Source organism: Myodes glareolus, chromosome 10 (genome assembly GCF_982192425.1).
Source record: "Myodes glareolus chromosome 10, mMyoGla1.1, whole genome shotgun sequence".
In the NCBI taxonomy this organism is placed as follows: domain Eukaryota; kingdom Metazoa; phylum Chordata; class Mammalia; order Rodentia; family Cricetidae; genus Myodes; species Myodes glareolus.
Genome location: NC_142035.1, coordinates 15,289,529 through 15,314,487, shown reverse-complemented (window position 1 = coordinate 15,314,487; position 24,959 = coordinate 15,289,529). Strand labels below are relative to the sequence as shown.

Here is a 24,959-nt window from a genome sequence, read left to right as displayed (position 1 = left end):
TAAAACCCACCCCGCAGTGATAACACTTCCTCCAGACAGCTACTGCAACAGGGCCACACCTCCTAATAGTGCCACTCCCTATGAGGCTATGAGGGCCATTTTCATTCAAACCGCCACGCCATCTTCCTGTCTGGATGCCAGGCAGTTGGATCTAGAAGGTGCTTGCAGGATGTCTTTCCCCCTCAGTGTTAGGGGTGGACCCCAGGTCCTTATATTGCCAGACAAGTGTCCCACTACTGAGCCATGCCCCGCCACACCACAAGTTCCAACCATCTTTAAAGAGGCAGTGAGTCTAAAGAGTGGAGTGGGTGTAGAGACCCTGGGTCTACCTTGTGGGGGGTCAAATCCCAGTTCAGCCTCCTACCTCAGTGACCCTGTTGAAAAAGCCACTTTACTCTTTGATACTTTAGTTCCCTCTTCAGTAAAATGGGCACTGCAGTGGCCTATCACGTCTGGGATGATGCAAGGGCGACTTTCATACAGAACTCTCTGAGAATGCGGTGTTTCCCCCATCCGCTCTGTGTGTGTCGTATGTGCACATACATGTGTACATATATGTGGAGGCCAGAGCTTGGCATTAAATGTCCTCTTTGATCACTCTCTGCCTTACTTCCCAAGACAGTCTCTCGCTGAACCTGTAGATCAATGATTTGGCTAGACTGGCTGAGCAACAAGCCCCAGGGGTCCTCCCATCTCTGGATCCCCAGTGCTGCAATTATCGACGTATGTCACCATGTCCAGCTTCTGCGTAGGTGCTGGGGATCAAACCCAAGCCGTCCTGGTTGGAGGAACATGCGCTTTACTGACCAAGTCATTTTTCAGGCTCACGGAGGCAGTTGTTTCTGCCTGATCCCCACCATTCCCTCTGCAGGGGGTGAAAACCTAGGTTTGGGATTGGGGTCATGCCTAGGGTACCCCCAGCTCTAGTCTATCCCTCCTGGGGTGTCTTGGGTAGTATAAGTTGTCTGAGCCCCTGGGTAGCACATCCTCAGCCTTCTCGAGGGAATGAAGGCCCCATGGAGGGAAAGGAGTGGACAGGAAGTCCCCAGGGCTCCATGCCACCAGTACCACCAGCTCCAGAGAAAGCACATCATTACTGGAAGCCCAGAGAGGCAGAGGGGGTGGAAGTGGCCATGTCATAGAAAACCACACGAGGCCAGCCAAACCCCATGTGGCTGATTCAATGGGATGTTTATGGAAATGCTGGCCCTGAGGTCACCCAGCTGCTGGGCTGGGATGCCCTGGGTACCCTCGGGGCCCCGAGTGCCAGCTTGGCAGGAACCATCAAGAGCCACAGCTGAGCCCTGTTTACCTCCGTGGCCAGCCTGGGAGAGGAGAGTGAGGGTCAAGAGAGTAGGCAGAGGGAGAGCAACCCTCTAGACCACTCCTGGGCACCCTGCTGCAGTGGTTGAGCAGGGCCCAGGCCCTCTCAAGTACCCTGGGAAAGTGACATTCCCTCAGGGGACACACACACAGAGGGTACTCTAATTCTGGTTGTGCCTACACTGCCTAATCCTGTAAGGTTAATGCAACTTCTTGGTGCCTCCGTTTCCCCACCTCTGGAGTGGGGATGGTGGCAACAGTAAGGTTTGTGGGGACATTGACATAATGAAATGATTTAATGTTTAAGGTTGTTCAGAACCACCTGTGGCTCATATCAAGTACCCTGTACCTTTGCTGTAAAAATAGGGTATCTGTATTCAGATTCAGACCTGAAATTATGGAGGAGCTGAATTTATGAGTCAGTCAGACTTAAGTTTTGTCTGGGGACTGAGGGGGTATACTTGAGGGGGTATACTTTGGGGTGCCATTACCCACTCCAAGTCACAACTGCAGTAGACTGGGGTACCATTTGTCTCATCAGTCTCTGTTGGAACAGGGAAGGACTGGCCTCCTTGGGTCTACCCATTGCTTTTTTGGGGACTCTATCTAGATGAGCCCTCACTCATGTTTTTCATCTGGCTGTGGAATAAGCAGACAGGCACACGGTGTTTCTGAGCCTTGAGCATGCTATAGGCCCGAAGCCTTCTAGTCAGGGGCTTCCCTCAACCTCTAATCCAGAAGAGAAGTCAGCTGTTCACTGTGGTAGTTTGAATGTAATTGACCTCCACAAGCTCATAAGGAGCCGCACTATTAAGAAGTGGGACTTTGTTGGGGTGGGTGTGGCCTTGTTGGAGGAAGTATGTGGGGTGGGCTTTGAGGTCTCTTTTGCTCAAGCTTCGCTCAGTGTGACAGTCAGTTAACTTTCTGTTGTCTTCTGATAAAGATGTAGCTAGCACCATGTCGACCGCCATGCTCCCGCTATGATGATAATAGACTAAACCTCTGAAACTGTAAGCTGCCACCTCAATGGGATGCTTTACTTTATAAGTAAAGACATCATGGTCACGGTGTCTCTTCGCCCTAACTAAGACACTTGCATACGGCAATCAGGAGAAGGCACACTGTCCACATTTAACTTTCTTGCAATGCACATCCTAGCGCACAGCCCCCTGCAGCCACTCTCAGGGACTAGGCGACAGTCCAACTGAGATCTGACCTTCTCTCTCTGAGCTCCCTGCATATGTCCTGGGAGAAGCAATCTCCTAACCTCCCAGCCTCTAAGTACCCAGAGGGCTGGACCCAGCTACCCTGGCTGTCCCCAGCACTGGACTGGGCAGCACCAGAGTCAGAAGAGATCAGCCAGAGTGAACACTGGTTGTGTGACTTCCATCTCTGGGCCTCTCTGCCCTCCTGAGCATGGAGCGTACGGGACTCTTGGATGTAGGAGGGCTTCTCCAGGCTGGGATGTAGCTTAGTTGGTAGCCTGCTTGTCTAGCTTACCACAAAGTTCTGGGTTAGATTCCCAGAGTGAGAGAGCTCTGGGCGAGATAGCTCACACCTGAAATTCCAGCAGCTGAAAGGTGTGTGTGTGTGTGTGTGTGTGTGTGTGTGTGTGATGAGGGGGTCATAAGTTCAAGGTCATCCTCAACAACTAGCAGACTAGCATGCTTGAGACCAGCCTAGGCTTCATGGACTGTCTCAGAAAGAAACAAGACACACTCCTCCGCAGGGTCTTAGGGGCTGCTCCAATCAAGGACCCCCTCCCACTGCTACATTTCAAGCCATCTTTCTTGGGCGTGTTTTAAAATATAGTAGTTTGTAAGGGGCTGTGTTCTGAGTCTGCCGTCTGGTGAGCTACCCTGGAGGCAGCTACGAGCAGAGAGAATCGGGCTCCCGTCTCCCACCAGGAGACCCTGAGGTCCAAGCTGGTGACTGGAACAGTGGCCCAGCTCTTTCTTGGCATGTCTGCCACCCCATGACTAGAGCCCTCAGTGGTGGCTCCTAACCAAAATCTCCCACTCCCTAACTAAAGCTCCCCCAGCACAGCAGGGATGGGAACAATTAGCTCCAGGCCAGGCCACATGCTCCCATAGCCTCAGTTTGCTGACCACATGGTGACTCGGGAGCTAGACAGGTCCCGGGAGGCAAAAAGGACAACTTGTGATGTCATCGCTGGGGACTAGGCCTCGCAGAGTTGCCCGATGTCACTCTGTCAGGTATGGGAGTGGGGTCCTGATTCCTGCCTCTCCAAGCAGCCCTGCAGTGTGTCCAAGGCTTTGGCATCATCCCTACCCCAGCTACCAACACGCTTCCCAGTTGACACTGGCCTGCCCAGCTGCAGCTCCGCTGAGCCCCTGCCTCCTATCGGGACCTCATCCAGACTCAATTCCACCACCTCCAGACCTCTACTCCCTCCTGCCCCTGCTCAAATCATCCGGATGACACCATAGTTGCTTCCAAATTCAGTGTCACCCCCTGGCTTAGGCCTCCCTCTCTCTCTCCCTTTCCCCTCTGCATTCTCTACTCACCATGTGGAGATCGTCTCTACTGGCTTCTCTCCCCAGACCCCTTGAGCTTACTCTGGACAGGGACGTGCTTTTGACACCGAGGCATGGCATATATAGCCTGGGTTTGTAGAATGAATACATGGATGATGGATGGATAGACGGATAGTTGGGTTGGTGAATGGATGAGTGTACAAACAGATGGAGAGGTGGGTCAGGTACACAGACATGAGTGGAAGGATGGACAGATGATTAATGGAAAGATGGACAGGTGTCTAAGACAGAAAGTGTCACCTAATGGGATCCCTAGGGAGAAGTGGGTCCTTGGAATGGGGGTCTTCTAACCAAGACAGGGGCTTTCAGATGGGGTAGGGATAATCTAGCTTCATATTGCTCCCTGACTTGGTGCCCAATCAGCTAGTTCTAACTCAGTGGAGTACCTCAAATTCTGAGTTACACTGTGGGTTTCTACATTGCTGAGGCCCTCCCTGCAAACCTATCTCCTGGTCAGGATTGCCTCTGGAAATAAGTGATTTCGAGGCATATAAAAACATAGACCTCTGGGACCAGGGAGGCCTGGAAAATAATTACTTCTCACTCGTTTCACGGATAAGGAAACTGAAGACAAAGAAAGACAGAGAATTTGCCCAAAGGTGCACAGCCATAGGGCCAGGATTGGAGCCTGGCTTGGAGCCTGGCTTCTTCAGGTCCCTGATTCATCCAGACACCTACACATGCTGGGATCTGTGGCTCTCCCTGGCATGCTGTCCTGAGAATAAGCCCTCACACCAATTCCCAAATCCCAGCCATGTGCCATCATAACCCTCAGCTCATCAGCAGCTGCACACTTGGCACTATCCCCGTGCCATCCCCTCACTCTGAAACCCCCAGCTCACACTGGCTTACAGCCACACGCTATGACAGTCATATGTGTGCACTAAGATCACCACATTCCAGCCCTCTGTGGGAGCATGTCATTTCCCACACGCTCCTTGCCAGCTCAGACTTCAGCCAAGTGGTAAACTGCCCAAGTCTGCAGCTGTCCCTGGGGACCTGTCACACGGCACCTGGGACCTCAGGGCCAGGAGCAGACATCTGAATTCCTGTCCAGCCTACAGAACACATGGAAGGAGAAGCCTCAGAGGGACCCTGGGGGCTGGATGTTTGCAGTCAGCCATGCAGGTGGTCATTCCCCCAACCTCTCCTTCCTGTCACAGTGGAGGCAGGGTGATGTGTGTGTGTGTGTGTGTGTGTGTGTGTGTGTGTGTGAGAGAGAGAGAGAGAGAGAGAGAGAGAGAGAGAGATCCATTGTGAAGATGCAGCCTCCATTTGAGGGTGGGAGCCTATGTTTCTTCTATGATGCACATGATGTTGCTAAAGCTGCAGAATGGGTCAGTATCAAAGGCCAAAGAGAGTGGCTGTGTGCAACAGGAGAGTCCGTGAACAAATCAACAAGATAGAGATCAAAAGAATTCAACAAAACAAGACAAAATTAAGAGCAGACACACGCTGACCCGGCTGACCAGAATCTAGAGAAGGGGCTGGGATGTGTCTCAGGGGCAGAGCACTTACCCGGATTTCACAAGGTCCTGGATTCCATCCCCAGTGTGCACCCACCAAGTAAAACAAAACACACAGCAAAATGTGTGGCAGTCACCTGGACCTAAAGTTTAAGTAATTTAAAGGCCAGTGATACAATTACACATCTGAAAAGCTAAAAGTTGGGGAATGGAGCACTTCTTAGGAAGGGACCTGGAGGGATGACTCAGTGGGCAGTGTATGAAAGCTTAAGGGCCTGAGCCTGAATCCCCCAAACTCACACAGAACGGCGGAGTCTGGCAGTACGCACCTAACGCCAGCACAGGAAGGCAGAGGCAGGAGGATCCCAGGGGCTCAGTGGGCAGCCAGCCTCACCAAATCAATGACTGCAGGTTCAGAGAGACCCTGCCTCAAAAAAAATGGGCTGCAGTGTAACAGAGGAGGAAACATAACACTGCCATAACTCTGGCCTCCTCGCCTGTGTCCAGTGGGGCACACATCCACCCTCAAACGCAGGGACACAGAAACACTGAGATGTCAAAAGACTAGCCCAAGAACAAGTGGAGAAATAGAAGTTGAGGAGTCTCACGTCCAGATCTGGAGTCAAGACCCTCCCAGCCAGCCTCAAATCGTCAGCCCCTGGGGGGTCTAGTGACAAGGCTGTCCTGACCCGCAGGAAACAATTCTTTTGTTGCACAGGTTGCAAGGAGAGACCGGAAGGGCGGGGAAGCAGCCAAAAGAGCTATTTGATAAGTGACCGGCATTACAAAAGCGAGGAATGTTACAGGCCGATTTCATTTATGAGCACAGATGGAGACACTAAACAAAACACTGACTGAATCCAGAAAAATCGCCACATTCCCCCACTATCAGGAAGTTTATCCCAGAGAAAATCAATAGAGAGCTGGCCAGCGTATCTGCCTCAGAGGATCAAGGGGGAAAAATAGCCCAGTGTTCATGAAGCCTGGAGCAGACACAGCTCTTGGACAGGGTCCACAGTCTTCATGGAAAAGAATTACCTTCATCTCATGGAGCTTTTCATCCTCCGAAGCTGCGTCTCTGTGCTGAAAGGCCCGGGAAAGGCGGGAGCAGCAGGTACTGCTGCTGGGGCCTGAGGCCTGTGGCAGATGGCCAGGCCTGTAGGGAGAGAACGGAAGAGATGCCATTCCCGGAGGGAGACAAGGCTAGACAAACCGACAGACAGAATATTAAATGGGACTTAGCAAAGCTTCCAGGTTTGTGGTCACCAGCAGTGATAATAACAACAACAAAGTTGCTCTTCTTTTTTAGATCAGCAGTGACTAACTCAAACACATGTCAGCTCAAGCAGGAGGGTCTATGGGGACTATATAAATATTATAAACAGTCGTGACATATAATCATATATATATTACACACACACACACACACACACACACACACACACACGTATCATTGCCCCCTTAACTGTGTAAATTAAATCTATAAGGTGCATCCAGGATACATATGTAACTCTAGGGTTAGGGTCTTACTATGTAACCCAAACTAACCTTAAACTCGCTATCCTCCTGCCTCAGCCTTATAAGTGCTAGGGGAACACGTGAGCTTCTCCATGCCTGGCTCCAGTCTCCTTTTTTAAAGTTTTATTTTATCTCCCCCTGTACACGAGATCCATCTTCAAGGTACCGTCATGGCCCAAGGAGGCCGCCAAGCTCCACCGCTGCATCTTTGACCAGAAGCAAGAGGAAGAAAGGAGTGTTGATGAGACAAAGAGAATGTCCTTCCTTTTAGGGACTGATCCCAGAATTTGCACCCAGTGCTGTACACAGATCTCACAGCAGGAAGCTAGCCTCCCGGCCTTGCCTAGCTGCCAGACTGGGCACATCTCCGTCTCAAAAATACTCAGGTCATGGTGGCGGTGACAGAAGAGTAAGATGGTTACTGGCGTGGGCATGCTGAGACCCAGAGAGGGTATGGAATTTCCATGCAGCCACAGAGCAAATAGACCACCAAGGCAGGGTGTCAAGCTTGGCTCAGGGTCGATTGCACACCTCAGCATGCCCAGCCACCAAGTCCAGCTGCTTCTCAGTCCCTGTCTACCTCATCCTGGGCCTGCGCCCCATTCCTCTGCCCCCACTACCTAACCAAATGACTGTGATCTACCTTTCCAATCCCCTAGTGTCCCGCCTTCCTGCGACATAGCTTAGACCCAGTAAGTACGAGAAGGGCCAGCGGGTGGGAAAACTACAAACAGCAAGTGCCCACACTGGCCACACCACTTCTTCTGCAGGCCCTGCCTGAGGCAGGTCTCTTTTTTAGAGATGGCTTTTAACATTCACAGTGGTAGGCGTAGCCCGCGTGTGACCAGGAGGGAGCACGTGGACTCCCTGCTTCTTTGTTTTCTTAAGAGATAGGGTTTTGCTTTCTAGTCCAGGCTAGCTCCCTGTGTTCTGGGCTCGCAGGCATGTTCCACTGTGACTGGAACATACTCGACCAACTGAACCAGCCCTGGCCTTCAGATCCCGTGTCCTTATACCCCTACACCCGTTGATGAACCTTAGGGAACGTCCCTGTACCCAATAGCTACGACACTGGAGATGTCCCACAGTTGGTGGTGCGAATCCTGTGTTTTGTCCTCCATGTATTCCCGCACAGTACAGTACCCAGCAGGTCTCACGCCCATCAGGAATCTTCTGAGTAGTCAGGGCTGCTGTGCTGGGTCCCTCCTCTGGGCATTGGAACATGCTGCTCCCTCTGGAACACTCGACCTCAGAGCTTCTTTCTTGGCTCTCAGAAATGACATCTCCCTCAGAAGATTATACCCCGTCCTTAGTCTGAATAAGGGGGCCTCCTCAGTGTTTCCATTGCTACCCCCCCCCTCCAGGGTCTGGTCTCCAGGTCTGTGCCTGGGTCTCCAGCCCTACAGAGCCCCTCAGAGCTGGTGGGATTTAACAAAGACAATTTAGCTTAATCAGATCAGCAGGGCCCAGCTAGTGCCAGCAGCACATAGTCAGCCCAGTCTGCTCAGACTTGGCCACACTAAGCCACCTTTGAAGCCCAGGAGGCAGGATAGGGAGGCTTCTGGTCGTCAAGAGAAGCCAGGCTGCCAGGGAAGCTCTGCTCTGGGTCACACCCACCTCTGGGTGACTGCCAGTCTCCCTGCCAGAAACCACAGGCTGGGTCTGGGCTGCCCGGAGTTCGGGCCACAGGGCTCAAGACGCCGTGGGTCAGATCTGCAAACGGGCGTTTGCCGGACACTTCTGGTCTCTACAGGCCCCTGGGGGTGGGACAGGGGCCCTGACAAGGCTGGAGCTGCTGTGGCAGTGGCTTGGGCTGGAGGCTTTTCTTGCTGGGAGCTGAGGAGCCGAGAGAGGCTCCTGCCGGCTTGTCCTCAGCTCCTGACACTGGTGGTGGCTTGGGCTTCACACCCTGACAGACGCCTTCTTGGTGGCCTCAGTGGCCTCACATTCAGGTAACTGGGCTCATTCCTGGGAGTATGGGGAGGAGGGCAGACACTACAGGTGGTGTGTGTGTGTGTGTGTGTGTGTGTGTGTGTGTGTGAGAGAGAGAGAGAGAGAGAGAGAGAGAGAGACTGTCCGTCCATCTGTCTGTCTATCTGTCTCTTTTCTCTCTCTCTCATGTACTTAGTAGAACCTTATAGTTTCTAGAACATAAAGACTCAGGTCTTGCCTCCTAGGTTTGAAGCTGGCTTCCCGAGGGACACGGTGACATGAAGGGCACCCCGCTGACCCATCTTCTGGCCATCTCCTTCCTCTGCCTACCCTCAATGGTAAGGGATCCTGGTCTTTTAAAGTAGAATTCTGGGTGGACGGATATGTGGTTACAAGAGGACCCTTAGTGGGACCCTACACTGGGTACAGTCCAGTCTCTGCGCCCAGGCTTGCTTCCTTCCCTGGGCTCAGACAGCTGTTCCTTGCAAGTTCTGCTGTGTGACCTCAGGCACGTGCCCTTCCCTTTCTGAACCGTGGCCTCAGCGGAATGGGCACAAGGATCCTCTGGGGAGATCAGAGGAGAATTGCTCTGTAAAGAGCAGTGCAGGCCCTGAGCCAAGACGAGTGTTCAGAAGAGACCAGTGATCAGGCAGGGACCCCCCAGTCTCCTCCGCAGAGAGCAAATCAGGTGTAAGAGTTGCGTAACCAGGGCAGGGATGGATCCTGGGGTTCAATTGCAAGGCACAGAGTGCTGGCCCTCGGACGGGCGGTGACCCTCTGACCCTGGTCAGAGAGAACAGGAGACATCTCTGTGGGTAATGTCCCTCAGTGTCATGTGGGACATTTTTAATGGGCTTGTGTATAGTTCCACTTTGCCTCCCACTCACAACAGTCTTATAAGGTGTTTTCCTTTTTTAGTCAAATGCAACTTAGAGAGGGCGAGCAATTGCCCCAAAGTCACACAGCAAAGAACAATAGATGAGTAGCATGAAGGAGCCTGGGGCAGACATGTTCTGAGACCTCCCACCCCAGCCTGGGCAATGCTTCACACTAAATGCTGACTTTCCAGTAACATGGATCCGGGGCCTGAGACCAAGAGGTCTCCCTGACAAGGTCAGAACCAGCTGGCTTCCAGTCTTGGAAAGGATGGGCCGAACAGGATGCTGGAGTGGGTGACTTAGTCTCCTGGGCTCCAGGGAGGGAGAGGGGTTCTGAGAGGCTGAGGAAGAACGGCCTGGATGCGCCATTGGAGTGGCATCTGTAAGGCCATCCCTCCTGGTCCCGGCAAGGTGATTGGCACCTGGCACAGAAACTCAGGGATGCAGCCATGGGGAGCATGTGAAGCCACATCCTTCACAGGGCAGAAGTGAGTTCCAGGTCTTCCAGGCAGGCTGCGGGCTCCTGGCTCTGGTCTGGGGTTGAAACAGGGAACCTGAAAACAGTGAAACTCTGCTGAGATGGCTTGAACATGGGGACATGTTGGCTAGGGACATGACGGTTAGCAAGGGCATAGCAAGGGCATAGGGGAGGAGGGGGCCAGAGGATGGGGGTGCCTCTTCCTTGTCACTACCCTTTAACAAACGAGTAAACCGAGGCAGATGCTCAGCTGCTAATAGAGGAGCCCCCATAGAGTAACCTGCAGGCACAAGAGTTAAGCCTGGGCTCTGGTTTCCCAGAAACCTGGGTTCTGGTCCTATCCACCAGGTATTTACTTCTTGTTTTTGACCTATTTTGCCATTATTGTTTTGGACTTCATTTTTAAACAAATAGCTTCTGTAGCCCAGGCTGGCCTGGAACTTACTATATAGCTCAGTCTGAGTTCAAACTTGAGGCAATTCTCCAGCTTGGGTCTCCCAAATGTTAGTTCATCATCTTTAAGCCAGGCAAGCTGCCCATAGCTCACAGGAGAGTACTACAGACAGCTTGCCCACACAACACCAGAGTAACCGGTATCATTAGTGGGTTGTGCTGGGGGTCAGGACCTGGAGAAGCTGGGCGCTACCGAGGATCTGCAGCCGGCCTGGGGCTCAGTATAAGGCTTATTTCCTGCTCAGCCAGTTCTGGTCAGCCAAGGGAGTTAAAACCCTGTTCTGAACGGCCCTCCTCTTTCCTCCCAGGCCCGCTCCAAGTGAGGTACCCCAGAATGTATTATATCTCATATTGAGGTTACACAGAAGGCTTGGAGAGGTGACAGTGTGTGTTCTTTATAAGCTCCCAGAGACTACTGGTCCTAGAACCCTTTGGAACCTGAAATTCTGCAGAGTACCCTGCCTGAGGTGGGAGCCTCTGGTCAAGGACAGGCAGCAACTCTGTGGCGGCCCCTGCTGGTCACAGTGAGAACTGCGGGCCCTGGAAAGCAGGGTTTTGGGACTCTGGGTCCAGGGGCGGAGGACAAGATGCCCCTCCCCCCTTAGGTAAAGGGATCACTGCCTCTTTGGGCCAATCAGGAGGTTTGGAGTCTTTAGTTGTCTCTTCCTAAATCGCAAATCCTCCACATAAGGCTGTCTACTTCTGCTAAAGAGTGAGTGATCCTCCACCGCGGGGTCAGGCAGTCAGGAGCATCTTGAATGGTACCTCTCTCGTGGTCCCCACCCTCTAGGAAGCCCATGACTTCTGACACTTCATCTAGGTATTTTTGTCCTGGGTGGAAGGCACAGTTGTGTCTTTGGGGGAAGTTTTGACCCTGCAACGAATGGGTACTGAGCCCCTGGCTCAGATGTTGCCCGTTCCAGGAGAAGTCTACTTCTCTGGTATAGTGATATTTCATTTGTATTTTAGTAAATAAAGCTTGCCTGAAGTTCAGAGAGTAAAACAGTCACACTGATCAGCCATACAGACCAGGCAGTGGTGGCACACACCTTTAATCTCAGTAGCCACACTATTGCCATAGAAATCGGGCGGTAGTGATGCAGGCCTTTAATCCCAGCACTAGAAAGGATAAGATGGGAGGAGACGGCTCTCACTCAAAGTCTCATTCTGAGATCCCTGGAGGCAGGGTCGCCATTTTTGGACTAAGGTCAAGGTAAGAGCCAGTGGCTGGCTGCTTTGCTTTTCTGACCTTCAGGTTGAACCCCAATTTCTGTCTCTGGGTTTTTATTAATCATGCTACACTCTTGGGCCACGAGTCCACATCAGGGAGGTGGTCTTGGCACAGCTCCCAGATCTGGCTACGGGCAATCACTTTTTCCCCCTTTGGAGTCAATTTTCCCATCTGTGCAGGGAGGTGGGGGAGTGGGAATGGGATGGAGGTGTGGGGGTGGGGAGTTGGGCTGGGCTGGGCCAGGGAGTCTGTGAACCTAGCTGGAGCTAGAAACTTCTAGATAGCTTATTAAGTAGAGTGCAGGTCCTCCCTCTGTGCTTCTAGTTGAGTCCTGGAGGCCTGGGAATCTGTATTTCCCTTTCCTGGCTAATCTGGCATGCACTCAGGGCTGGGAAACATGTTGGGCTGTGCCGAGACCAGGAAACTCCCTGCTCTGTGTGATTTCTTCGCCCTGAGGGTGAGCACTCACCCAGGAAGTGTTAGCTTCCCTTCTCACTCCTCAGGCTCTTGCTCTTGCCTTTAGGTGAGTTCCTAGGTTAGCCTCCATTGTGATGAGCAAAGATGACCACCAGCATCAACCACACTCAGGAGGCTGGGGAGACGCTCGGTGGGTGGGTGAAGGGCTTGCTGTGTAAGCGTGAGGACCCGAGATCGATCCCCAGCACCCGCACGTAACAGTCAGGCACAGTGGGGCACACCTGTACCCCAGTGCTGCGGGTGCAGAGATGGACAGGTCCTCAGGGTTCACTTGGCAACCTAACCAATTGGTGATCATAGGGCACAGTGAGAGACCTTGTCTCAAAAAAAAAAAAAAAAAAAGAACTGGATAATGATACGGACAGAGGCAGCCGTGGGGTGGTGATCTCTTCACATTTACACACATACACGTGCATGCCACACATACATGTGTATCCCCCCAAAAAGAAACCCCACGTATTGCTGACCTACCCATGCAGGGGTAGGTGACATCATCCCCACTTTCTTTTACACACGAGGAAAGCCAGGCTTGGAGAACTCAAGGAACTCTCAGGTAACTCCACCAACATGGGAGCTCCTAGGACTGAAACTCTGGCCCCGGGGTCCTTGCTCAGAGCACAGTGGTCATGCTGCCTCTCAGGAGCACCCTCAGATGGCCCTGGTTCAGGGCTGGTTCTGTGTAACTCCAAGGCCAAGCTATGGGTCCCATGCTGTCTGATTTGGCCACGAAGTGACCAGTTGTGAAAGTCTCCATACCTGCCGTGATAGTCAAAGCTAAGTAAGGTCTCTGTCTCCTCAGGTGGGTGCCCAGCTGTGCCCAGCGTCCTGTACTTGTCCCTGGACACCACCCCAGTGCCCACCGGGGGTGCCCCTGGTGATGGATGGCTGTGGCTGCTGTCGAGTGTGTGCCCGAAGGCTGGGGGAGTCCTGTGACCATCTGCATGTCTGCGACACCAGCCAGGGCCTGGTTTGTCAGCCTGGGGCAGGCCCCAGTGGCCGGGAGACCGTGTGCCTCTGTAAGTAGGTTTGCTAGACTAATGGGGGGGGGGTTGTCAAGGCCACGGGGTCCAGAGCCAAGTGGAGCTCTGATCTCTGTGTCTCTCTGACGTTGCTTTAGGCGCTGTGTTTATTTGGCTCAGCCGGTGACCTGAGGGTTCCTGGGCCCACTCCCTGTTTCTTCCCTCTTACCCTCTGCTGGGACTTCCTTGGTGACTTCAATCCACACCCACCCAAATCACAGCCAGCTCCAAAGCTGGGCCAACTGCTGCCCCAAGGCGAATACACAGCCCTGTGGGGAGCAAAAGCACAGGCTCCAATGGGGAATGGTGTGTGCCCCCAACAATGCTGGTCACTCACTGTTCGTGCCCCATAGTTCCGTTGCTACACACAGGGAAACTGAGGCTCAGAGAGGTCAGCTAGCCAGCTCTATGCCCTCCAGCCTGTCTCATCTCCAAGCATTCCCTCCATTCCCCACTGGGAGCCGTGGGTTGCGTGTGGACCCCAGTGCTGTTTCCTAGTGGTATTGGATGTGTGACATTCCTCACCGGTCTCAGGCCTGGGTGTCCTCTGACACTTTGGGGTGCCAGGGCCACTGTTGAGGGGAGGCTCTCTGGTCTGACAGTTAGCAGCACCCTCTGGACCTATGAGGTGCCAGAACCAGCTATCAGCGGTGATCTTGCCAAGGTCACCAAAGAGCAAAATTGCACCGGCTGAAGAACTGTAGAGAAACAGAGAAGGGTTAGATTTTTATGATTCATCTATTTCATTAAGTGCATTTCACACTTTGACAAAAATGACCTCATCTGCTCCCTTTCTTGCTCCTGTTCTCGGCTCCAACCACACTGGCCTTGAACACCCAAGTCAGGCTCTCCGCCTCAGGGCCTTCGCCCTGGCTGGTCCTCTACCCTCATTCTTTCCCTGATACTTTTCCTGATACACACATGGAAAGCTCCCTCTCTGCCTTCACCCGCTACTCACATGCTACGTCATCCATGAGGCCCTGTTACCACCTAGTTAAGATACTGCAATTCCTCTCTAGCCCCTTACTTTCTCCAGGCGCGATCACCAGCCGGCACAACGTCATTGGCTGTGTTTGTTTTCACTGGAGTGCTCCAGAGGGGAGGATGTTTGCCCATTTGCCCACATAGCCTGAATTACAACTGCTTGGCACATGGCCTAGGCCACTGTAGGTGCTCAGCAAATATTTGTGGCATCACGTGGCTGACGGCAGAGGTTCCAGCGGGGCGGGCAGTAACAGGAGCCCTTTCCTTGAGTCAGTCCTGTGGGAAAATGCTTTATAAGCCGGCTTTACTTTATCCTTAACACCGAGGAAAGAGCCCAGTGTTGCCCGTTTTGCAGGCGAGGGAGCTCAGCTCAGAGAGGCTCGAGTCACTTACACAGGTCACACAGCTTGCAAGCGGTGGAAGGGGAAAAAACCAGTAACTCCATGATTCCTGTCCTTGCAAATGACTTCCAGAGGGGAGAAGGGACGTTGAGAGCCCCCAGATGGCAAGCCTGTGGCTTGTGCTCAGGGGAGCCTGGGGACCCCAAGTGAAGGCTGCTGTCATGTGTGGATAGGGAAATCCTGAGATGGTTCATGGGGTTTGTAATCCCAAGGTGCCTCTCACAGCGCATCTACCCTGCTGAGGGGTTGGCTGCCCAGCCCCACTTGCACCACACCTAGCCAGCTCTGAGCTGATGACCTCCAAAGTGCCAGGAACTCTTGCTAAAATTGTCGTCCTCCAGTTGACCTTCCTAAATGCACCTCTGTTTACCAGGTTGTCCTGGCAACTTGGGGCCCAAAGCCGAAGCAGCAGAGGTGGTGTGCGTGTGTGTGTGTGTGTGTCTGTGTCTGTACGCACACATGTGCGTGTGTGTGTGTATGCGCATGCATGCATGTGTGATAAACGTGTGTGTATGCATGTGCACACACATGTGTGTATGTGCACGCATGCATGTGTATGCATGTGTGATGGATGTGTGTGTGTGTGTGTGTGTGTGATAGTGTGGTAGAGTGAGCCTAGAAGTAGCAAGACCAGGTAAGGAGCAAGGCACAGCTACCTGGGCAGTTCCTAGGAAACCATTGGCAACCTGGCCCAGGCCAGAAGGTCCAGTCTTTGTATCCAAGGCATTGATCTGGAGGCCGTGGAGACAGGGAGCTGATACAATCATCCTCTCAGAAGAAATATGGGTATGTGAAGAGGAGCACTCTGGGCTCCAGCTCTCCAGGCAGGTGGTGATGGGGCTGGCCACTCGGAGGATTTAAGTAGCAACTACTGAGCCCCACAGCCAGCAAGTTAAACCTTGGCAGACAGCAATGACCCCACACAGGAAGAGGAGAGACGGGATGCTACCTAAAGCCCCAGGCCCAGTGTGCTTCACAGCTAAATACTAGATATTACTAATTTCACAAGGTCTCCAGCCCAGGCCTCCTCCTGAGTGCTAGGATTACAGGAGTGCCACCAAGCACACCACCGCACCGAGTTCATACATTGCTGGAGATTGAATTCAGAGCCATGAGCCGGCCAGGCAAGCACTGCACCCACCAACTGAGCCACATCCCTTTACCCAGGCTTCATTTTGTCAGATTTATTACAATCATGATTTCATTTAGTCTATGACACACTCTGAAACAAGAGCCAACGTATACTCTTTCTCACGTAAACTGGTGCAAGAAGTAAAATACCTTGGTCCATGGGGTCCAAGCCAGGCTCCTTGATGCCTCTCTGGCAGGTCCGTGGTGGAGGGGTGCGGTGAGGCGTGATGCTCGGACAGGGTGCCTGTCTTGTGCTCTGGTCCCAGGCCCCAGAGCCGCTCTGCTTTCTCCTTCCACAGTGAAAGAAGATGATGGAAACTGTGAGGTGAATGGCCGCAGGTACCTAGAAGGGGAGACCTTTCAGCCCAACTGCAGGGTCCTCTGCCGCTGTGTTGATGGTGGCTTCACCTGCCTGTCGCTGTGCAGCGAGGATGTGAGACTGCCCAGCCGGGACTGCCCGCGCCCCAGGAGAGTAGAGGTACCTGGCAGGTGCTGTCCTGAGTGGGTGTGTGACCAGGGAACGAGGCCGAGGATCCAGTCTTACACGGCCCAAGGTGAGTGAGTGTAGGGTGGGCCCAGGCCACCAAGGCCTCAGCTGCTGGGGTTGGGGACAAGATGTCAGGATGCTGCAACAGCCTCTGGAAACTGACAGAATAAGAAGCAATCACTTAGAGATATGATCTCAACTAATAAGTCATTTAAAATAAAGTTTGAGGGACCTGAGCTATAACTTGGTTTTTAAAAGCACTTGTTCTTGCAGAGACCCAGATTCAGTTCCTAGCATCAATATGGTGGCTCACAACCTTCCATAACTCTGGCTCCAGGGGATCTGATGCCCTCTTCTGACCACTGGGGACACCAGGCATACACAAGGTGCACGTACGTGTATGAGGAAAACCATACACGTATAGAATAAAAATAAATCTTAAAAACAAAAGAGTTCTCAATCAGGTGACAGGGGAGAGGAGGGAGGAGTGTTAGCCCTTGAGCCAAATTTGTGCATCTCACAGCAGTGGAATAAATAAGATAGCACAGATAATAAATACAGTATAGACTAATAAAATATGACAAAATATAGATATACATACAGAGCATATATTTATGATACTTAATACACGTGGACAATTTACAATACTTTGAATACATGATGATTTGGATTTAGTAAACGATTCGGTAAAAACTGGACCAGGCAGAACTGGAGTTTGGGATACAGCCTAGGTCTGAGCAGAGGTACAGACAAGACAGCTACATTCTTTGACCAACTCCTCAACTTTGGAATTTTGTTGCCCTGTTTCTTGAAAAGCATTACTGTTATCACATGAATTTGCCTGGGGAAGGTGACCAGGAAGTAAGGACTGGTTCTGCGGATGCCACCACATGTGGAAGGCAGGAGACGGGGTGGGTTAAATACATGGACACTACATGTCTATACCGTGCTCTGGCCTTGCTTGCTGTGTGACTCTGAGAAAGTTGTTGACTTTGTCCAACTGGAAAGTGAAACTAATAAGAACCCCCACCTCTGCGGTGAGGACAAACTGAACCAGGACAAGTAAACAGGTTGTAAAGATGCCTGACACTAAGCCTGCATAAGTGCCCTGGTCACCGCCATCCCTGCCAGGGACAAGACATATCTAGTTGGGCACGTAAGAGAGAGTCATCCAGCTCACACTATGTATTCTACACTCCCATAGTACTTGGAATCGAACCCAGAGCCTTGTCCACACCAGGCAAATGCTCTACCACTGAGCCATGCTGCCAGCCCTTCACTTACATATTAAAAGTCAAGATCAAAGCTCTACCTGCCATCTGACCTCCACTGTGTGTACATGCACAGGGCCACAAACATACTTGCAGTTGGTCCCCTGTATCTGTGGATTCAGTCAGCTGCCCACCAAGAATAGTTTTGTCATTGGGTTCATACTGAGCACGAACAGACTATTTTAAGCGTGAGACTCTTCCTTAGCAAAGGTGGTTCCACAGCTCTTCGGGAACATTGCCCCATTTTAGCCAGCCTTAGTGATCTGGAGGTGACCTGTGTTCCTAGGCGGGTGTGTGGGTTCTGTGCAAACACTGCACTAGTTGTACAGGGGTGCCGGCACCCTCACATCTCAGCGCTCTTGAGCAGTCCTTGATCCAACACCCCCTGCTCTGCTGAATAAACAAGACACCTGTGCGTTCAAAGCGGAGTTTTCATCAGCAGCACCAGTGACCTCTGGGACAAGTCTCTCGCAGTTTGGGACTGTTGGGAATATTGTGGGATGCAGAAAGATAACCTGACCTCCACACTCTAGATATCAGCAGTACCGCCCTCCCCCCCCCCAAAATAAACCTTGTATACACTGACCGTGACAACTGAGAACTCTCTCTAGAGTTTGCCAGATGTGATTTTTTTCTCAGGACTAGAAGGAAGAACATCAAACATCAGAGGTGAATGGGGAAGGTAGAGCTAGGCCATGGTGAGCCTGTTACCTTGGCCATTCTTGCCACCAGGCTAAAGGGCCACACAAGTGTGCCTGTATGATGCTATGTATTAGAGTGTAGGAAGGCGAGAAAAAAAGGAGGGTGGCGATTTTTAGTCATCTCGTGATGGATGTCAGCGGGGTGCACTGTGCTTTGACTCCCCAGCCATTGTTTCATTCAACCTCCAATGTCGGGAAGTTTAGGAAGAAACTAAGGCTAAGTCTCACCAGGGTCCCTGTGAGGGCTAGCAGGGGGGCGGACTTGTCTGTGGAGTCCTGACCTTTCCATGTTCACCCTCTTCTTTCTAACCCCCAGGACATCAACTTTCTGGCCTCATCACTCCTGCCTCTGCTGATGTTCCCTGTCCAAAATGGAGCACAGCCTGGGGCCCCTGCTCAACCACCTGTGGGCTGGGGATAGCCATCCGAGTATCCAACCAGAACCGATTCTGCCAACTAGAGATCCAGCGCCGCCTGTGTTTGTCCAGACCCTGCCTGGCAGTCGGGAATCGCAGCTCCTAGAACAGTGCCTTCTTGAGCCGGCTGGGGACGGAGCCCGCCATTCTCAGCAGGTGTCCCTAGGACCTGGCCCTGATGGTAGATGTCCCTTTCCATGCTCTTGGCTGCAGTTAACTGTCCTGGTTAGGTTCCTTGTCCAGGGCCACTGAGGGTTGCCTGTTCTGTCCGAGGTAGAGGGAACAAATGACCAACTCCATCCATTACTCTAACACAGCCTGAGATTCTGACCCAGGCTTCTGGGCTCTCCTGGCTTGTTCCTTATCAAATATACACAGGACAACTTTCTCTCCAAACTTCACCATACAAAAAAAAAAAAAAAAAAAAAAAAAAAAGACCGTTAAAAGGATCTTGAAAGCTAAGCTGTGCTGGGCAAGCCTCGCCACCATGCCGGGGACAGTAGGGGTGAGGAGACACCAGGAAACATTGCCTGAAACTCCCAGTTCCCTTCTTGGACTTCTATGCGCTTATTCCCAAAGTCAAGATTATGGGTGGGCTAGTGAGTCTGGCTTCCCTGGTCTGAGACTACCTTACCTATCTGGGAAGAGTTCAGTGGCAGACTTCTTTGTGAACGTGAAGAGATGAAGCCATATTGTCCCGAGGAGCGTCAGCAAGATCCGTGAACTTCACTCTGTATTTGTAAGAATGCAGATTTCTTAAGCACTCGAAAAGCATGAGGTTCACAGCCCCACACTCTGGCAACCCAGGCCTCTTCAGCGTGAGGAAGATGAGGGACAGTGGGAGTGCCCTCCTCTGGAGGATAGGACCAGCCAGGAATAAAAAGCCAAGCCACGGATGGGATTTTGTTTGGTGTCCTGTGTTTTCCTGTCTGAACAAAAACAAAAACAGAAACAAAACCCCACCTAAATATAAACTTCACATCCTCTCCCATGGTCCAATTTGTGTTTATTTTAAAAATAGAAGTGGGGGCTGGGGAGACAGCCTTGTTGGTAAAGTGTTTGCCAGGAAAGCATGAGAACCCAGGATGAATCCCCAGAACTTACACACAAAAACCAGGTGTGGTGAGACTCATTCATGATACCTGTACTGGGGAGTCGGAGGCAGGAGGATCCCTGGGGTTCCAAGGCCAGTCAACCCTCCTTACTTAGAAAACTCCAGGCCAATGAGAGACCCTGTCTCAAAAAAAAAAACAAACCAACAACAACAACAACAACAAAAAACCAGTGGACAGCTCCCAAGGAACAATGCCTGAGGTACTATACACGCACACATTCAAGTGCACATGAACACACATACACCACATACATACACATGCATGAATACCACAAACAACAAATAATTTTTTTTGAGTGGGGTTTCTCTGTGTAACAGCCTTGGCTGTTCTGGAACTTGCTTTGTAGACCAGGCTGGTCTCAAACTCAGAGATCCACCTGCCTCTGCCTTCTGAGTGCTGGATACTAAAGGCATGTGCCACCACACCCAGCAACAAATACTTTTTAAACGGGTGTTATCATCAAGGTCTAGCCAGACAGTCAGAGAAGTCTCTGGTCAATGTGGTGGCACATGCCTCTAATCCCAGAACTCCGAGGAAGAGGCAGGTAGATGGATCTCTGTGGGTTTGAGGCCAGCCTAGTCTACATACTGGGTTCCAGGCCTGCCAGAGCTACACAGTGAGATCCTGTTCAAAAACCAAAGACTAAACAACAATAATAGTCTTTGTCCTTAAACAGTGATCTTTTTCCCCTATGAAATTTTGTTGAGATGTATGTAATTCACGCAGTTAAATGCACAAACCACAAACCTGTTGAGCCTTCACAACTGTGCACCCTGCAACCAACCTCCGTCTACCTCCGTCCAGGTAGATAATGTTCCCATCACCTCAGAACAGTCCTGCTCTTCCTGCTGCCCCCTTCTCGTGATCTGATGAGCCCTGTCCTACCTGATTTCCATCTCCACAGGAGTGAGTTTTGCCTGTTCCTAAGCTTCACACATTCGAAGCCACACGCTCTTTAACAACTGATGCGTCCCACTCAACAGAATAAAAAAAGAAGAAATATTTAGTATAGGTCCTGAGTCCATCTGAAATGAAAGCAGCCTCTCGCTGGCAGGACAAGGTTGCCAAACCCAAAGCTGGCCGGAAGGCAAGAGGAGAAGGCCCCCAGTTCCAGAGTCACCAAACAGGGAGAGGAAGGGCAGCCTTTGTGATTCTGTGTGGTCAGAATGATGGACAGCAGGGCCAGGAGCCTTCCCTGTGTGGAGATATGGCTCTGGGCTCAGAGATGAATGAAGATCTTCTGAACTCCTTCTGTCAGGCTTTCGTAGCTGAGCTTCTTGGGCCTGGCTGGCTGAACCCCAGGAAAGTGTCTGCACTCCCTTGCTTAGTGCTGGGTTGGAGCAGCAGGGGAACTGCATGTCACTGACCCATTGCTCTCTGGAGACTCCTTCTCTGTCCCCATGGCTGAAGCTCCCAGAACGGAGCCAGACTCTGTGGACTGGGGCACCCCATCTTTCTGCATGTTGAGGGAGATAAGGAAGGTGGGGCTCCCGTAGCAGAAGGCAGAGAGAGCTCCCTGACCTGACAAGATGCCCAGCCCCCTCCCTGTCCTAACTGGCAATAACTCTAGAGAATCTGGCCCTCCAGACCTTGCCCTGGGGTTGGCAACAGGATGGTGTCATTGTCTAGAGAGCATGTGTGTGTCCTGGTGCACCTGTCCGTGACCTTACAACATGGGAGATACTTGAAGGAGCTCCTGTTCTGCAGAGGGGACACTGAAGCTGGTGAAGTAAACTTCAGCTGCAGTCAGGGCTGGGAGGCTCGGAACCAGCTGAACCCACAGCCTGTGTGCTCTGTCCCCCACCCATCTCTCTCCTCTCTTTTCCTCTGATCCTTCCCCTCTATCTTATCTCTTCTCGTTGTTTTCAATCTACCTTTTCTCTCCCCTCTCCCTTCCTCCCAGTTTGTCTTTTTCCTTCCTCTCCCTCCTTCCCTCCCTCCCTCCCTCCTTCCCTCCCTTCCTCCCTCCTTTCCTCTCTTTCTTTCTTAACTTTAACTGGTCTATTATCAACTATCCAGAGCTCACGTGGTCATTTGTCCACTGTTCAAGAACAGCCTGCCCCTCCACCTGCATCTGGTCTGAGCAGGATCGTGCATTTCCTTAGTCTCCTGTCCCCAGCCCGCCCTGAGTCCGGTCCCCACTTTGCTAAAAAAAAAATGTGTGTATTATTAGTGGTTTCAAATGGGCTTTGGTAGAGGAACCAGTAACATAGTGCTGCCCCCTAGTGATAGTTGTAAGCGTGAAGAGTGGAGAGGCTGCCAGCTGATAAAGTCCTGGAACCAGAGGTCACTGCCGCCCCCTATTGCCCAGCTGTAAAAGTGCAGCCTATTTGGAGACTGTCCCCAAGCTTCAGGGTGAGGTGGCGACAGAGGTAGCTAGTTTCCCCCTCCCCTCCTGGGGGAGGTATTTTGTTGTTTTTCTATTTGTGCTGAATGCATTATTTAATCACCAGCCCTGAGACAGGGTACCTTGTCTGACCCCCATTGTGAGAGCCTTCTCCCATTGGTCACACTGAACAGCCAGGAATACCTCTGTAAGCACAACCACGGCTAAGTCACTCTGCTTAAAGCCCTCTGGGACCCTGAGATAAACCTGCACCTGATTGGACCAGATTCCTATGACTCCCAGGCCTTTTGTGTCTTCCATATCCTCTGTGCCGAGCACCCCCATGGGTATGGCGTCCCCTCTTGTCCAGATTCTCCTCTCTAGGCCTTTCCCAGGCTGCCTGCTCTGACCTGGATGGCTCTGGATAGTCCTTATGACTCTGTCTCACTTTTCGCTAAGGCGAAACTTCTCTGGCTTCCAACTAGATAAAGAATAGACCCACGTAACAGTGATTGGCAGTTTCAGAAGTCAGGGAGAGGAAGAGGGTAGGAAGCAGAGGGAGGGTGGAACAGAACACGCAGCCATGACTCGAGTTGGCCACAGTCTCTGTGTTTCTGGGGGAATTAGAAGGCAACGAAGAGACAGATATTATCACTAAATGCCATCCGGAGAGCTGGCACAATTTTACCAGGGGTCTCGCAGTTGGCCCATCGCAGGCCCAGGACCTAAACCTGTTCTCTCGCTCTAGAAACTTGCCCCTGACTTCACTATGTAGGCTGAGGGAACTTAGACCAGGAGCAGGAAACCAGTAGAATGTTTCTAAGAAGAGCCTGCAGGTGAGTCTTGGAGCTTTCGGGAACATAAGGTTCTTGGTACCTTGTCTTTGACCTCAGCTGTAAGTCAGACTTCATCTGGGAACCTGAGCTATTAGGAAGTCCCACTCAGAAGTCTGTTGTGTATGCTTCATCTAATTTGACTGTCACAACAACTTACCTGATGTGTCCATAGGGTGATGCTCCCTGCCTTAGTAAACCCAGCAAGCATTCTGACGGATGGCAGCTTTCCTTTATGTGATGCTCCTGGCCGCTTACATGGTGACCCACCACTTCCCAGGGCACAGGGTCTTCCTTATCTATATTGCAGAGATGGAGAAGTTCCCCTATTCCCTAGAGGTCATGCCTGGAACCCACACTCTAACCTGCATTCCGTTGGTGATACTCATCCCATAATCACTTGTGGCTGTAAGACAGACTGGCAGATGAACTGTCTTGCTGGGCAGGTGTCTCCCAGAGTCAACACCACACTATGGAGTCTTTGTTAGCATTAGGGTGATAACAAAATTCTCGTTAGTAGTTTGTTTAAATGGCTCACCCGGCTAATCAGCGCTCTCCAGGTGGTTTGGATGGGACACCCCTGCCACACGCCTGCTGAGTGGCCAGCAGGCCATTCTCTGGCACCCTAGTCCCCTCTGGCTTGCTGCCATCAAATTGCATGCTTGCCAAGAGTTCGTCGGGTTTGTTTCCAAACTGGTCTGCACCAGCCACACTGGTGTTTGTAAAGAGGCAATTGAATTAGTCGTCCCATAAGCTGGTGAAATATGAGCACAAAGAGAAGCGATTTGCTTTTTAGGAAAGCTCGATAAAGACCTGTGGTTTAAAAGCTACTTTAAGTCGGGCTTGGAAGAAACAACTCCGAAAGCTCTGGAAAGAAATATCCAGGAGGCAACTGGAGCGACAGACAGCTCAGTGGATAAAAGCATATGCTGTTCTTAAGAGGTCCCAGGTTTGATTCCTAACACCATGTCAAGTGGCTCACAACTGCCTGTGACTCCAGCTCCAGGGGGTCCAACGTTTCTGCAGGCACCTGCACTCTCGTGTGTACTCACACATGCATGCGCGTGCACACGCGCGCACACACAATTAAAATAATAGAAATAACTTTAAAAGAAAGAACCATACGAGTGTAGAGGATTCTGCTCTCCAGCTGTTCCATCAGTCACCTGCCAGTCCCTGGGTGTCCTTCACATATGGGGGCAATGTGTGAAGCTTGTGAACAGGACTAAGCTCAAGGAATAGATTGAACAGAACACAAGTGTTTGTTTTAAATTTAATAAAAATCTTCCAGGTGTGTCAGGCAGTGGTGGTACATACCTTCAATCCCAGCACCTAGGAGACATAGGCAGCTTGGTCTACAGAGCAAGTTCCAAAACAGCCAAGGCTACATAGAGAAACCCTGTCATTTGTCCTTCTAAGCCTGTGATATCTCTTCTCTAGGGTGGAATCAAAGTTCCTACCCCACTTGCTTTGAGAATTAACTAAAGGCGCATCTGGCAGAGGGTCATAAGAATGCTAAAATCCAGGCGAGATGATACATGCCTATATTCCTAGCAGTCAAGAGGCTTAGGTGAGAGGAGTGTGAGTTTGAGGCCAGTCTGTACCACATAGAAGTGTGTGTGTGCGTGTGTGTGTGTGTGTGTGCACGCATGCGCGCACAATACTTAACTAGACAAAGATGTTTAATTACGCATTTGTTTAATTACATAAAGGTGTGTTGCTTTTGTTTATGCTGCATTTGTTTAACTATGTAAAGCTGTCTCACCTTCCCTGCCTAAGGCACTTGATTTGTCTAATAAAAAGCTAAACAGTCAATAGTTAGGCAAAGGAAGGATACAAGGGGCTGGCACACAGAGAGAAAAATGGAGTCAGCCAGCCAGCAGTCAGCCAGCTGGGGCTGATTTGGAGGAAGCAGAAAAGCAGATTGGACAGTATTTAGATGAGGTAAATAAGTCTTGGGG

The 24,959-nt window shown here is 51.5% G+C and overlaps 1 protein-coding gene and 1 long non-coding RNA gene across 2 annotated transcripts; one reads left to right on the top strand and one right to left on the bottom strand.

Annotated features, from left to right (window-relative positions):
• Positions 1 to 8,508: 8,508 nt before the first annotated feature.
• Positions 8,509 to 19,710, top strand: Ccn5 (cellular communication network factor 5). The gene is made up of 5 exons (XM_048440984.3): positions 8,509 to 8,817; positions 9,043 to 9,135; positions 13,114 to 13,330; positions 16,149 to 16,403; positions 18,625 to 19,710. The coding sequence occupies exons 2-5, from the start codon at positions 9,076 to 9,078 to the stop codon at positions 18,828 to 18,830; spliced, it is 738 nt and encodes a 245-aa protein (XP_048296941.2). The 5' UTR covers positions 8,509 to 8,817; positions 9,043 to 9,075; the 3' UTR covers positions 18,831 to 19,710.
• On the bottom strand, positions 9,692 to 19,494 carry LOC125404833 (uncharacterized). The gene is made up of 5 exons (XR_007233387.3): positions 19,359 to 19,494; positions 16,332 to 16,494; positions 16,000 to 16,192; positions 13,859 to 14,031; positions 9,692 to 10,229 (listed from the first exon to the last, which is right to left on the bottom strand). It is a non-coding gene; the product is annotated as an uncharacterized LOC125404833 (long non-coding RNA).
• Positions 19,711 to 24,959: the final 5,249 nt, after the last annotated feature.

Excerpts from the sequence above, each read along its gene's own strand:
- Ccn5 (XM_048440984.3), top strand. The coding sequence starts at position 9,076 with ATGAAGGGCACCCCGCTGACCCATCTTCTGGCCATCTCCTTCCTCTGC. Across the intron at positions 13,331-16,148 it reads CCGGGAGACCGTGTGCCTCT|TGAAAGAAGATGATGGAAAC; the intron begins GTAAGTAGGTTT and ends CTCCTTCCACAG. Across the intron at positions 16,404-18,624 it reads CCAGTCTTACACGGCCCAAG|GACATCAACTTTCTGGCCTC; the intron begins GTGAGTGAGTGT and ends TCTAACCCCCAG.